Consider the following 15,206-nt stretch of genomic DNA (forward strand, 5'->3'; position numbering starts at 1 on the left):
TTGATGCCTCAGCATCCAATAGCTCTGCTGAATCCATCATTTTGGCTGTTGGCGATGTGTTGTCAAAGATAGGGAAACCGTCAGGGGAGAACAGTAGCTATCGTCGCCTACGGATGTTCTCTGGCACCTTACCAACTCCTGTTGGAGAAGAGGCGTTGGAACATTGGCTTGAACAGGCCCGTTTGATGGTCGAAGAGAGCGACTGCTCTGACAAAGAAAAGCGCAGACGCATCATGGAGTGTCTTAGAGGACCTGCCTTAGCTGTAGTAAAAGCGATACGGACGGCGGAGGCCGATGTTACCCCTTCTAAATGCTTGGATGCTATGGAGAGCGCTTTCGGTACAGCTGAGTCAGGTGAAGACCTCTATTTTGAGTTTAGGCTACTGCAGCAAAGGAAAGATGAAAAACTTTCTGATTTCATGAGGGCGACTAGAACAGTCACTCACCAAGGTAGTCAGTAAAGGTGGTATTCCTGCCAGTCGTACGGACACTGCCCGAGTGGAGCAGCTACTTCGGGGTGCCATACATTCAGATCTCATGCTGGTTCAGCTTAAGTTAAGGGAGAGAAAGCAGAGTCCTCCTCAGTTCTTAGAGCTGCTGGCTGAAATCCGAGCGGAAGAGGAATATGCAGCTGCTAGAGTCAAGCTCAGCACGTCTGTTCATAAAGTTCATGCTCACGAGGATGTAGACAGCAGACAGACAGAGATACAGTCCTTAAAAGCAGATATCAAAGAGTTGAAATCATTGTTTGCTCCTATGAACACAAAGTCATTTGAAGAAGTGGATGATGACAGAGGACCTGCTCAAAACAGCCGAAAGCCAAACAAGCCTATAGGATCTGATGACAGCGTTTGCTACAGGTGTGGTGAAAACGGACACTTTGCCAACAAGTGTCAGAATGCTGAAAATCAGAACAAAGTCATTCAAAAGCTCATTCAGTCTCTCAAGAGAGCTAAAGAGGGACAGTCACGCTAGAATACTTCCTTAACCCTGTATGTCATAGGTTGTCTCATGAGGACATGCAGACAGTTAGAAGGGGGAGGATGTAGCCCTATGGAAATTAGGCCTAACTATTAAAAGTTCATTAATTAATAAATAGTATATATAGAATAAGTTCATTAATAGAATACATAGGACTAAAAAGGGTAAAACTATTACTATGTTTGGTATTGGATATTGTGCAAAATGAATAGAGTTTCATGGGTTAAGTTCATGTGTTGAATTATTTACATGATGTGAAATGTATTTTGTTTTATTCTATACTATGTTCACAATGCTGGCAATATTGTAAAAGAATTTACTTTTGATTTCTGTGAGAAAATATTCAAATATAACGTTTGTGCATTTTGTTTATTTTCATAAGCCAATGAAAAAGTGAGTTGGAGGTCAGGTGTCAGGTGGAGGAGAAGGAGACGTTAGTTGGGAGAAGGCGAAGAAAGAGAACGGATGTAATATACTGCTGGCTGTGAAATCTAATAGTGTGGAAATAGGTAGCCCACTTATTTCTTGTTTAGAACAAGGTAATGCGAGTACACAACCCGTGAACTCTACAAATTACTACGTTCGGCGTATGACCTGTTTAGGAACACTTTCTCTGTAGAGGAGTAACCGTTCCGACGGTCAACCAACTGGATTAGCCTAGCCTAGCTCAGAAGTGAGATAGCTAGTTTTTCCTTCGGAGGCTTATGGGCTGTGTGTTCGACCAACAAGGGAGTTCCAAACGTCGATAGCCACCGGGAGAGACAGTAGTACCAAAGAGTCCTGCCGTTGGAGAGAACTACCCAGGTTGCCGAGAGAGGAGCTTCGCGAGGCTGCCGGCTTACGGAACTGGGAGTTTGATGTGTCGTCTAGCTCGTGGGAGTGAAGGAGCCGCCATTTTAGGGTGAGCTACTACGCACTCAAGCTACACGCGCCAGGCCTGCAACGCACTGGACTTGGTATTGTGTCGTAGTTGTCTTTGCCGGCTTTAGTATAGGTTTTATTTATTTTAATTGAGGTTTACAGTCTTTACCATTTACATTTTGATATTTGTATGTGTATGTTAAGGGTTGTTGTATTTTATTTCATGTAATCTATTTTGGGGATTTAATATCAATGAAAGAGGACGAATTTGAATAAAATAACAAAAGACATATAATTGGTGGGACTGTGTTAATATATAATAGACAAAGTAAACATACCATAATAGGTAGAGATACCATTTTATTTAAAGAATTCAGGTTAGCCACCCCTATTAATTGCTCAGACCAGCAAAGGGGCGCTACACTAATATCAATAAGCCAACACAAAACAGACCTTTTTGACTGTACTGTATGTATTTAGTCATGCTCCCATGAGTACTCTAAAAAATACCAACAAAAGCATCAAAGAGCCATCATCCATGACCCAGCCAAATAGATAAGGGAGCAATAAAAAACATTTACACAAAATCAGCAAATGTATGCCGATAGAGAGCATGGGATCCCATCAGAATATGAAAGAAACTGTAAAATCGACTTTCAGGTCTGAATGGAGGCATAAGCTTAAGCACCTTTACAGAAGTTTATGATACATTCATATAACGAGAGACATATAATATGTGATTGGTCTTAACTAGAGAGAAATACTACAGGTTTTAGTATTGAGGTGGTAGAAATATACAGTAGAAGCCATTTTTACCTGCAGGGATGATGACCCTCCTCTCATTGGTGGTTATATTTGGGAGCGGAGCATTCTTCTCATCCAGAAAGCTTCCGTAGCTCATCTGAGATGTGTCGTTGCCCCCTACCAGCTTATTACATTTGCCCACACTGCAGTCCACTGGGGACTCCCTGCTACAGAAAGAACACAGTGTCATCAATATATTAGGTCATGATCTGTCTCAATCTATAGCTCTAAGACTGTCAATATGAGATAAAAAATGTTTTAGATATGGACCAAAATAAAAGAGCTATGGACAGAGGAGGAACATAGCTAACACATAGTTAACAGTCAGGTAAGTGATAGATGAAGAGCTGAAGGAATTGCAATATTCAGTTATCTGGTTGCATACAGTAAAGTGAGCAAAAATAGAGCATACCGTATGCCAATTCCCATTTTGAGCACATATAAATTTAAAACAAATTAAGTCATTGGAGGCGACGGACAGATGATATACTGGGATAAGCTAAAAGAGCCGGGGGCTGTTGAGAAGGGTTGTGCAGTACCTTGTACCTAGATATATTGATGTGGTCATACTCTCTCTTGACTCTGACTGGCTGGTTAATCCACTCTTGCTGAGGCGGTAAGGAGTTGATTTTGTGGGGTTGGACGTAGTCCTGTGTGCCAGATGCAGTCATGTCTGTCTTGGGGAGAGGGGCAGCAGCAGCGTAAGAAGGCTCGAAAAGGGACTGGTCTTCACTCACCACTAACAGCGCCTCCTGCAGGTCAGAGGAAGAACATGTTATAGCAAACCAGACAATCTGTGATCTCACAACTTCAATCTCTCACTAGCTGGTACTATTTTGTTTACAGTAATTATGCTCAGTTATGTGTCATATCGCAATCTGGCATCCTGTGGTGTGTGTATATACAGTGCTTAGGTCTATGTAGCAACTACAACTTCCTGTTGATGTAACCATGACAAACATGGCTACAATGTCATACTGTATACTGAGCGTTACATGCCAACTCGTCTGACCTCCCCTCCACAGAGAGAGAGAGCAGCAGCAGCTGAGGGCTCAACAGAAGCAGGGGGTCAGTTCTACAATGACCCAAGTGCAGTGCCTCAGCTGGAGCAATGTCAATGGAGCAATGAAAACAAACAGAGCAGTCTTGTCTTGTAACCGATGCATGGAATACATATCAGAAGTATCTATCACGGTCAAAGATGGTATAACAATATCTAATTTGCTAATGGAAACAGTACCTTCCACAACGGTCTAGCATACAAAAACATGTACCTACTTCAAGTGCTCTTAGCTCAAACAGTCCTAAACTGTTCATCTTGATACTGTGCAATTCAGAGCTGATGAGGCCTCCCTTGCCTCGGCTGTGTCTATTATGACAATGGTTAAACTATTTCAAGGATAAGGCTCATGTCTGATGCACATTGATCTGATGTTACAGTTTAGACCAAGACATTAATCCTGAAGGAGTAAAGGTATGTCCAATGACAATACCCAAGATAGAAACAAATTAAGGTTATTTTTTGGAGTGGGGCCACTCTTACATATTTGTTATTGGATAGACAGGAAAGTAAGGAGGAGAGGGTATGTCAGCAGGGCATGTGCCAGATTCAAACCCATGCTGACATGGTGTGCGCTGTAAGCCATGGTGCTAGACCACTGGACCACCCCAGACCACAGTCTGCAATACTTCCCTTCATGGCCACAATTTACCCATCTTCTAATGGCTACTCCAGCATGATAATGCACCATGTCACAAAGCAAAAGTTGTCTCAAACTGGTTTAATAAACATGACAATGAGTTCAATGTTCTTTAGTGGCCTTCCCAGTCACCGGACCTGAATCCAATAGAACACCTTTGGGATGTGGTACAACGGGAGATTCACAGCTTGAAAGTGCACCTGAAAAATCTGCAGGAATTGCGTGATGCAATCCTGTCATCATGGACCAGAATCTCAAAGGAATGTTTCCAACATCTTGTGGAATCAATGCCACGAAGAATTGAGGCTGTTTTGAGAGCAAAGGCCCTACCCAGTATTAGTATAGTGTTCCTAATAAATGTCTCAGTGAGTGTATGGTTTGCCTTCTATTTTCGTGTATAAATAGGCCTATAGACTGTTTCAATAAAATAACCACTGTGTTTAATTCCAGACGCGCGTCTGTGCGCTCGTTGCATAATGGAAAGCATATCTAGTCTAAACGTGTTGTATCCAACCAGCTTCTTTTTACTTTCAGCAGAGTTTCGTTGCATAGGAAAATTCAACTTCGGGAAGACGAGGACGAGAGAAGGAAATAGTTACCGCTTTCGGAGCAAAGAAAAAGCGGTTAATTGCTGTATTGTAGTAGGCTACTGCTTACAGACATATCAATCCATGTTAAAAGGAGGCGCAACTCCGAAAAGTCAGCTCTCACAAACTCGTACACCCCGTCCCCCAACCTTACCTTAATAGTTCCGTTCATTTTGCGTAATTTTCAGCGGACCCCAACAACATTCCAAACATGACACGCTCCTGAATACATTCCAGCCCCGATATGTCGCAGAGAAAGAGACAGTTAACCGGACGTTTAGTCACCGCTTGTGTGCTACTGCAAGCCCTGCCTCAATTACAGCACCAAACAGCAGGATACTTAGATGATCAGGAAAACAATCGAGTGTTCGCCCCACTGTTAATGTTTTTACTCGGAAATGTTTACAGAGTGGGTACCAGCGTTATGCACAACCTTGTTGTATCTCTTTAAAAACGGGGTTCAACTAGGCTACTGCTATTAATACATTATTCTAACAAATGAAGTTGATAAACCAAGATGCACACGTTTTGATAATTTTTAACAGTTATGTGATTCCATAATATGTTACAGCTTTACGAGTCTACAATCTGGCCATTGTCAATTGTGCTGTAACTTTAAAACAACTAATTTTTAACCACCGTATAGGCTTTTCCAGTGAGAGATGGAGATGCGAGAGTTTCACTTTCAAGTTTTCCTCTAAAGTGCTGATGAATGAGCTGTAAATCATACAACAAGAAATTCGAACTTGAACGACGTGTTTTTGCAATCGAACCTCTGTGAAGTTTTGCTGAAAACACCATAAATAAAATCCAAGCATGATGTTTTGGGTCTGCTCTACATGAGTTTCATTAATGTAATAGACTATATGGTCTATATGGTCTAATGGTCAATTATTGTTCAATGTACAATAGCCTGTCCTATTACAATGTTATTACATTGTCATAGGCTTATGGTTCGATATTGAACTTGAACCTATTATTATTATTATTATTATTATTATTACGATTATTATTACTATTGATATTCCTGTATAACCGTAGTGGTGCGGTACTGAAATGGCTGTTTCTTATTTATGGCCTACTGAAGAACTGAAGTCTTCGGTCCCCACCCCCGTCTATTTTTCCTTTCCTCAACCTTTCGAAATTGCCCTCATCAATTCAGGCACAATTTCAGCGCAGATGGTAGACATGAAGCCAACTCTGAACGTGACCAGACCAATAGGGCCCTGCCCTGGGGGAGCGGCCACAGAGCGGCCCAACGGAGCCTGCGCCACAGCGACTGACACACGGGTCAACCTGTCTGCTCTCGACTTGGGGGTCTGTTGGGGGAGAGGCCCCCTCAAGACCAGCACATCTGGATCCTGCTAGGGGTGAAGATTTCTCCTGCCTGAGGCCAGTTCAGCCTAGTGTAATTAAGGGAGACACCTTGTTTAACTATTTAGCGTTTACTTGTTTCTTATTCCAGTGGTTTGTTTTTCATCTTGTTAGTTAAGACAATGTAATAGATTTTGTTAATTAATTATGGAAAATAAATGTGTAACATTTGATATTGTAACAACATATACGACCTCCAAAACGAGCAAAGCCAAACATTCCCAATGAAATGCTCCAGGCTTTTCCCAATAAAGAAAAGTGTGATATTTGCTGCAAACAACATTAGGCTGCTTAAGGTAGGACTATAATGAGCTACCACTATTGGTTAGCCAAGCAAATTACAAATTAATTTAAGAATTTTACTTGCTAATCTAATTATTCATGCCATCAATTGAGATAATATAGGTTAAGACCAAGGGACCATGGGGGTCCTAGGACCTGTCGAGGTCATAATGAACAGTGGTAACAAACATTTTCGATGGCCAATAAATAGATGTAAGTTGGTTTATACAGTGAACCACAGAATATCTGGCTTGGTGCTGGAACATGACAGCCACACATTTCTTCCTACCACGAACTGTTGGAAGCCAGTAGGTCATTATGGTGGAATAGGCAGGAAGTGAGGTATATGTTTAGTTTAGATTTAGTTTTTAAATGGTTTCCCTTGCTCATTGTGAACTTACAACATTGTACTATGGGAAAGTGCACAAAAAATAGCCTTTGCACAAATGGTCTACAAGTGTGCCTACATTTTGAGTCATAATGCTCCTGCTGCTGCTGATATGATGATGATTATGATGATCAATAGGCATATGCTGTCATTGGGCTATACAAATTAGGCAATAGACTATTACAATATAAGGCCTATTTAAAGTGAACAAATTACTTTCATTCTAATGAGATGGAATTACAAAAGGTTGTGGGTTGTGGTTTGTTGTGATTTCAGTTACCAGCGCTCAGCCATGTTCAGTCTAGGCCTATGAATTCACTTTGTGACAATCGTTTTGGGCCATATTATTATTTTATTTATTTTGTTATAGATCTCCTATATAGATATAATTTTATGGGGCATATTATTCTAACCACAACATTGACACATTGTGCATTAGACTAGAGACTTCTGTAAGGTCCTTCCCTCTCTCGGGCAAAAAGAAAGCTGAAGTAAAATGTAAAAGATGCACAAACCTCTAGAAACAAAAAACAAATTACTCAAGTTTCTAGAAGTTTTATTTGAATATTATTTACTTTTACTCTTATTTAGAGAGAGTATAAATAAAGAGCCATCTCAAAGCATATTTTATCTTCAAACATTCCTTGCTGTTAAAGTCCCCCAAAACAAATCAGAAATTGTTCATAGGACTCATGCAAATGCCCACTGAAACTCAAGTCTTTCTACAAAGAGGCACACACGTTATGACTGGATGAAAAGACCCCTTATGCAAAGGGAAATAAGTCTCCATAACATAACAAGTCGCTCTAGGAAAATATGTTGATTATGGAGATATCATGAACGGCTTGACTGAGCAGAATAGTTCGTTTTCATAGCAGTCTATGCAGGCCTGTGCAACTGGTCTTCCACTAATACTCTAAGACATAAAGCAACATTGAGCTGGCTTTTACACAACACTCCCGCTTAATAATTGCTATGTATTTGTTTGCCAATAGCAAAAAGACAGCAGATACATAGTGTGATTACAATAAATACGTATATGTATAAATTACAATACAATAAATACACTTCTGCAATTAAAACGATATTCGCGCATTGTCAGTCGAAGCAAGGATAATAAATTGGCAGGTTGGAGGAATTCCACGATATAGCCTACCATGTGATTTGATGCTCTAATATTTTAGGCCTACTTCTAGTTTCTGCTTGCACGTCTAATATGCCGGGACTACATTAAGCAGAACGGTGGCATGTAAAAAGACATCTTAAATCGTCAATTAAAGCAGATTTCATCAAAAGCAAACAAGGCAGGCCCCATAGCGTCCCCCAACATTACCTGATCAAAGAGATGATGGTGTCTTACCTTGACGTAAGACGAGGTGTCAGGGACGGTCTGAAACATGCCCGGAAATGTGTAATAGCGTTCTACGAACACTGTATAGAATGAGAAGTATATATAACTATAATTAGCAAATATAATTAGCAAAAAAGACAAAACAAACGCACGCAGATAAGCGTCAAATCATAATGATGAAGATAGAAAGGGTAATCATTAGGTTAATGATAACAACAACAACAACAACAACAACAACAGTAATAACACTATACAACTACTACTACTTCTAATAATAATAATAATAATAATAATAATAATAATAATAATAATATTAATATTAATAGCAATAACAACGTGTGTGCTTTAAAAGAAAAAAATGCATAAAGTAATGTAATAACACTTCAGTAACAAAAGTGTGGGGAAGAATTACCATTAATATATATTTAAGAATGACTCGCTTCCTATTGTTAAAAAAGCTTCAACAAGCGCAGGAAGCTAGGCTACTATCCACACACGATTAAAGCTTTCGTTCGTTCGTTTAATCATTTTAAAACATGCCACAATTCTTCCAATTCAGGGCCCAATGCCTCCATGTGTGCATTGTGCACCAATGCATTTGGTATTTCATGCGTTCTGCTCTGAAATATATATTAAAATTAGGGCTGTCAAAATTAACGCGTTAACGTCGGTAATTAAATTTTGTAATTAATCACGTTAAAATATTTGACGCATTTAACGCATGCGCAGAACCCCCCACCCATACATCCCATAATTCCACCCGATGTCGCTCCAGTGTGCAGCTGAGCGGCGAGCGGATGCTAACAAGTCACAGCATGGAGCAAGACGAACAGGTTGGCCCTCTGGATGGGTTTGAGTTTTAAAAAAACAAAGATGGAACAATGAATAAACAAATAGTAATGTGTACATACTGCAAGAAAGAGTTTCAGTTTCACCGAAGCTGTTCAAGCTTAAAGTACCATCTCAACGCTAAGCATGCACTTGTTGGGGTTTCCAGTGCTACACCTGGCCTGCGTCAGACAACCCTGAATGAACGCAGACCAGTAAGTAAGTCCAACTCGGATAAATTAACCAACACAATTGCCAAATGGGTTGCAAAGGACTGTAGACCGATTTCCATCGTTGAAGACAAGGGCTTCGCCAATGTTTTGAAAGTAGCGTCCCTCGATACATCCTACAAGCCACCATGCAGAGGCACAATAATGACTAGAATCCACGCACTCTATGAAACTGAGAAGGGGAAAAAAGAGGAGGCTTTAGCTCAAGCGGAATATGTCGCCCTGACGGGAGACCACTGGACATCAGTGAGTAACACAAATTACTTGGGAGTTGTAGTTAATAAACTTAGATGAAGAAAGGAAGCTGCAGAGGTCCGGATGAGTCAGTTTAATCGTCTTTAATTAATCATAGCTTCATCATTACAATCCACGGCCAGATGTGGGGGCTCCTATACAGTCAATAATGTCCCCCCCCTTCTAGTCTAACCGTTCAGTCTTATATACCATACAGCATGCCTTATCTTACAGAACAGCATGTACTATCTTCCAGATTTGGGCATGGAAATCCCAGGTCTACATTATTCTAGACATGTTCAACCTATACGGTGGTGATGTTCATACCCTTTACCAAATAAGGCTATTCCCAACACTATCTCTCCTGTACCATCCCGTACTGTCTCCTCAATCCACAGTGGCCCACTGCATGCTGCAACATTCCAAGTGCACAATACTGTAGGCTTATACATAACACATCAGGCCTTCTTCTGGTCAGAGCAAAATACACTACATATTCCCCCCTACATAAGTCCCAACACAGAAAAATTGTATATCGTTAACTCTAATCATACTGCATGTAGTTGTGTGTAACATGGTTCAAAGGGATATAAAAATAACAAGCAAACCACAAATATTATTGTGAACTTAAGCCGTGGAAATTATCAAATAACAGTTCCTAAATAATAGACAGTCTATTCAATGTCCCATTAAGAGCTTACGCGTATATTAAGTCAAGCCTTGCTTATGTGATTAAAAATAAATTGCTATGAACATAAACATACATAAGTATAGACTATTCTGTGATACACACGTGGTCCCATATATGTTCAACAAAGAATAATAAAGAATGATAAAAAATACTTCAAAGAGTGATAAAGAATGACAAAAATACTTCTCTTCAGGTCTTCGTTGCTTGATTTACCCTTACCTGGGGGTCAGAGGTTACTAGCACATAACCCCCCATATGAGGACAGTCTTTACCACTGCCTCGTTTGTGTAACAGACAGAGAATAGAAAGATAGAGAAAGACAGATAGAGAATAGAAAGATAGAGAATAGAAAGATAGAGATAGACAGAGATTTGCTGAACACGAAGCCTCTAACTTCGAACTTCACCTCATCCAAAATGAGGATTTGCCTTCGGATCGTTCAACTTAATCTTCAGTATCCTTTCCATCTTCCTCATTGCTGTCATCGTCATCCAGATACCCAGGGTTTGGATACAAGTCAGGACTATCATAGTCATCAGGCATTCCTGAACCTTTACGGTCTTCTCTTCTTCCCTTCATAACTGCCATTTGAAGTGCTTGAGTATTCATTGCCTTGTCAATTCCTTGTGTTATTAGTCCTCGTATGATTGGAATGCAACAGCAGATTATAAGGGCTAAGACAATCACACAGCCCAGTATGATGGCTCCTATTCTGGCGAAATAGGCTCCCCATTGTCCCATCATGTTCTCCATCCAGGAAGTCCATTTGCTTCCAAATCCAGCACTCTCTTTAACTTCCTCCCTCAGGCGTTTGAGCTTCCTCATGGCTATAGAGAATTGTCCATCGGCTGCTGTGTTGTTAGGGATGAACGTGCAGCACTGTTCTCCAAACATGTGGCATACTCCTCCTTTTTCTGCCAATAGAAAATCCAGCGCTTGTCTGTTTTGCCAAGCCATTTCACTCGTTGCTGCAAGCTGCCTTCCTAGAGACCCTAAAGCATCATGCGTGTAGTTTATGAATCTTTGCTGGTTATAGTAGATGTAGTTTATCCAGTCAGTATTGACATTTATTCCAGCTCTAGGAATTCCCAAACTGTCCAAGCGTCTGTCCTCCTTGTATTCCCTCCGAGATCTCGTAGATCTAGATTGTTCTTGGACTTCCAAGTCCTTTGTTGGGATGACAACGATAGGGTGGATCGCCTGCACCCGAGCACATCTCCCATTCCATCCTATCTGCAGGGTGTTCAGTAGATGTTCTCCATCACAGAGCCAATATTGATCTGCTACAGCTTGTGTCGCATAGTGGTATGGGCAAACACTAGGAGGAGTCCCAGCTTTGTTCCCCTTCTTTAGGATTGCTGATATTTTCACTGTCACAAGCGCCTCCAAGTCCAATACCTTTCTGCCCTTCATTATAGTGTTGTCATAATATTCTCTGGATCCAAGGAACTGCAAGCACTCTGCTTCACAGAGTGGGGCAAAGGTAATTGCTTGAAATGGCTTTATCCCAAATGTTATTCCTGCAACATCAGAGCCCTTCATTCTCTTCAGCCAGTCTGCTTTTAGCTCCCCACAGTTTTTCCAATTGAATTTGGTATTCATGATTATTAACGAGCTTTCTTTTGCTTTGGAGCATATATAACAGTCTTTTTTGCTATGAGTCTCTCCAGTGTATTTCATCCATTGATACCAGAGGTTCCTTCTTGCTTGTCTCATCAGTGGATCTTGAATTGAGTCCTGTGCTGACCTTGTTTTATTCTCATTTATTTCCTCTCCAGGTCCAGATCTGGTTGGTCTCCTCTTTTCCATATCCTCCCTGGTTATCTGTTCATCAATTGTGAGGTTTTTCTCAATAGTGAGTTCTTGTGTTACATCTGACTCCATTGTGGTAGTTTCCATCATCTTCTGAGTTTTAATCTCCATTGTCTGAGTTGGTCCAATTTCATGTCCAACCATAAACATTGTAGGCTCATTCATGGTGGAAACAATTTCTTCTTGAACTAATGGGGTCACTATCTCAGCTTTGTCGACAGGCTCTGGCTCTGTGGTATATTCTTGTTCTATCACTGTAGGTTCAAACTCTAAAGTTGTTTGCACTTGTCTGTTAGTTGTATACGCGGTTACAGATTCTGGCTCTGGCTTAGGACTCGTCAACTCTTCTTGATATTTTTCTGATCGTGTTTTATACGTTGTTAGCTCCATTGACATTTCCACTTCCGGTTCCTTTGTTGTTGTACCAAAGCGTTGTTTAATCCCTAACTTTTGAGTTGTTAAGTTTCACCGTCTTATCTACAAATTCTTTGTCATTGATACCCCAGCGTGGTATCACCTCACGGCATAGACATTTAGCAACTGACTGGGCATCTTTTCTTTTGGTTGGGCATGCTTCTACCCATCTGCTAAATCTATCGACAACAACCAACATATATATTTTGCCTCCTACCGGGCGAGTCATATCCACGTAGTCGAGGACTAGTTCTTTCATTGGCCCATTTGGTGTTAGGATATGTCCTGGAGGAGTTAATACTCCTCTTCTAATATTGTTTTTCAAACAGATTGTGCATCTACCTATGACATGGTCAATTTGTTCTAGTAGATATGGTGCCCAAAATCCGTATTCTTTTGTAATTTTCCTTCTCACTTCCCCCCTCGCTACATGGGCAAGCCCATGAGCGTCATGTATCAACAGTCCTAGCAAGTTAGGAGGTGCTACTATCAAACCCTCATTGTTCCTCCAGAGGCCTGTAGCATCCTGACTCGCTCCTCTGACAAGCCACAAGTTCTTATCTAGTGCACTTGCTTCCTCTTGCATCATGGTCAAGTCTTTGGGAGTAATTTTCTCCTTTAACTCCACTTCGTGTGTCACCAAAAGAACTGCACCTGGTCTGTCTGCTCCAGTTGGCTGGGGGATGCTCAAAAATTGTTCCGTTCCCTCCTGATGTGGTATCTGAAGTTTTCAGGTGATGGGAATTCTCAAGTCTTGGTTCTGCCATCCTGGTAGGTTGGTGATGGGAATTCTCAAGTCTTGGTTCTGTCATCCTGGTAGGTTGGTGATGGGCTGTTACCTTACCACATCTCAGTCGTGCTCCTGAGCGGATTCAGCTAAAAGTGAATCAAAATATGTTTAGCTAAGTTTCGCAAAGTATTCTCTTTCTATGTCTCAAGATGAGCAACATATAGCCTACTTAAAAAAGGTTAGATTTAACTTTGAAACATTAACTATCGTTAAACTTAAAGTCAAAGTTCTGAATGGCAACACTTGTTACTCCTCAAATGATTCGTCAGAGCTATTGTAGCTAACTATCGTAAACTATTTCAGTGCTGCTAGCAATCGTCGCCTTTTCCAAGTTGGAACTTCGTCGCCACAACAGTGTCCAGTGTGCTATGGATTGTCCTAAATAAACTACACGTTCCTGGCAATATTGCAACTTCTTCTGAGAGGCCTTGTGTCCTTTTTCATCATTTTGTTCTGCTTGTGGAAGAACTCCACATTGATGTCTCCACAGACAGGCAGTGGCTGGGGGAACTCAAAGTACATATGCTTGTCCTCTCGCCTTGACTGGGTTGGACGTATGGATCTTGACTTTTAGTTGATAAACCACAAACTGCGGATTCCAATGCCAATTCCCTTTCTTGAAGCCCTGAGGAATCGGGTCACTCCTGTTTTTAACGGTACTGTCCCTGCAGGTGCCTCCACTAAGCATGTGGAGCGTCTCAAACACCATTTTGTGGAAGAGCAGAGCGATGGGCTTGTACTCTAGCTGGTTCTTCAGAAGGTAGCTGTAGTAGTACACATAGCGTCGCTGGCTTGGGATTGTGACTCCCTTCTTGTCCGCACTTCCCCGTAGAAGTCGAGTGCTTCCTATGCCTCCAGGAACTTCCCTCGGTGGAGGAGATAAGTGCAGATCATGACGCCGGTGCGGCCCTTCCCTGCCTTGCAGTGGATGGCCGCCCCATGATGGTCATCCTCGCTTAGCCACTGGTCCAGGTCTTCACAGAATGGCTTGATTAGCTCCAGCTGAGGCGGGTTGTGGTCTTCAAAGGGGTACTGTGCAACTCTGCAGTTAAACTTTGCGGTGTCGTAATGTCGCTCGGCGCAAAGATTATATATCTTGTAATGATTTTTGTGTTTTGAGTCCAGAAACCGTTCTACATCGTCTATGTTGTTTCTGTAGACACCCTCAAGTCTTTCTGCAGGAAAGCCCATAGCAATTATATTCGGATAAATATAGGTCAAGTCCAAGTCAAACCCATCTTCCTGGTATCTCCTTTTGTTTCGGCTGACAATTTCCTTTATTATTGCAGCCATATCTGTGACAGGAGTCCTTAAGGTATTGAGCTTAAGAGAGAGTATTGTTGTCTTTGTACGAAACGCTGCCAATATGTTTCTCCCTCGCAATCCCGTTGGTGTCACCACTAGCTAATGCTAGCTAGCTCTCTTTGTGGTTGTCTGGGATCTCAGGGTCAGACGACTGGGTGATGGAGGCCATGATAGGTGTATAATCTATTAGCGCTAGGAATGTAGCAATCGAAAATAGTTGTATTGGTCAATAGCTCAAAAGTATAGTCTAATATGTAAGTAGGACTCTACAGCCTTGATGGCATGTGCTCCTCAAGCTTGTGCCTCGTGATAAGTTGACCTTGCGACTTAACTTTATTGGAGTGTATAGCGTCTCTATGTCTTCAAAATATACTTAGTAGTAAAATCTGTGTAAACGTTTTGTTTCTATCTAACTATGTGGTTTTTTCTTTGGCTGGTTTGCCTGTTACAGCTGAGAACTCAATCTACAGTTGAAATAAGATAGCAGGTTTAAGAGGCACAAGGTGATTAGTTGATATGGTGTATGGCCGTGTCTGTGTGCATGAGAGCTAGGGGAGAGATGAAGGAATGAAAT

The 15,206-nt window shown here is 41.3% G+C and overlaps 1 protein-coding gene and 1 pseudogene across 2 annotated transcripts in view; both read right to left on the bottom strand.

Annotated features, from left to right (window-relative positions):
• Window positions 1-8,376, bottom strand: part of LOC310824249 (Friend leukemia integration 1 transcription factor-like) — a gene marked incomplete at both ends in the record, with an annotated part of 60,025 nt that extends 51,649 nt beyond the window's left edge. Inside the window, 3 exons of the mRNA XM_083697087.1 lie at window positions 2,659-2,813; window positions 3,193-3,398; window positions 8,338-8,376. Of these exons, the coding sequence (XP_083553213.1) occupies window positions 2,659-2,813; window positions 3,193-3,398; window positions 8,338-8,376 (400 nt within the window). The remainder of the gene's footprint in view (window positions 1-2,658; window positions 2,814-3,192; window positions 3,399-8,337) is intronic.
• A 5,338-nt stretch (window positions 8,377-13,714) lies between these two features.
• On the bottom strand, window positions 13,715-14,654 carry LOC310824028 (phosphatidylinositol 3,4,5-trisphosphate 3-phosphatase and dual-specificity protein phosphatase PTEN-like; annotated as a pseudogene). Its single transcript has one exon. The product of its transcript is annotated as a phosphatidylinositol 3,4,5-trisphosphate 3-phosphatase and dual-specificity protein phosphatase PTEN-like (transcript).
• Between the last annotated feature and the right edge of the window lie 552 nt (window positions 14,655-15,206).

This window comes from Argentina silus, assembly GCF_951799395.1.
Source record: "Argentina silus genome assembly, chromosome: Y".
NCBI lineage: Eukaryota > Metazoa > Chordata > Actinopteri > Argentiniformes > Argentinidae > Argentina > Argentina silus.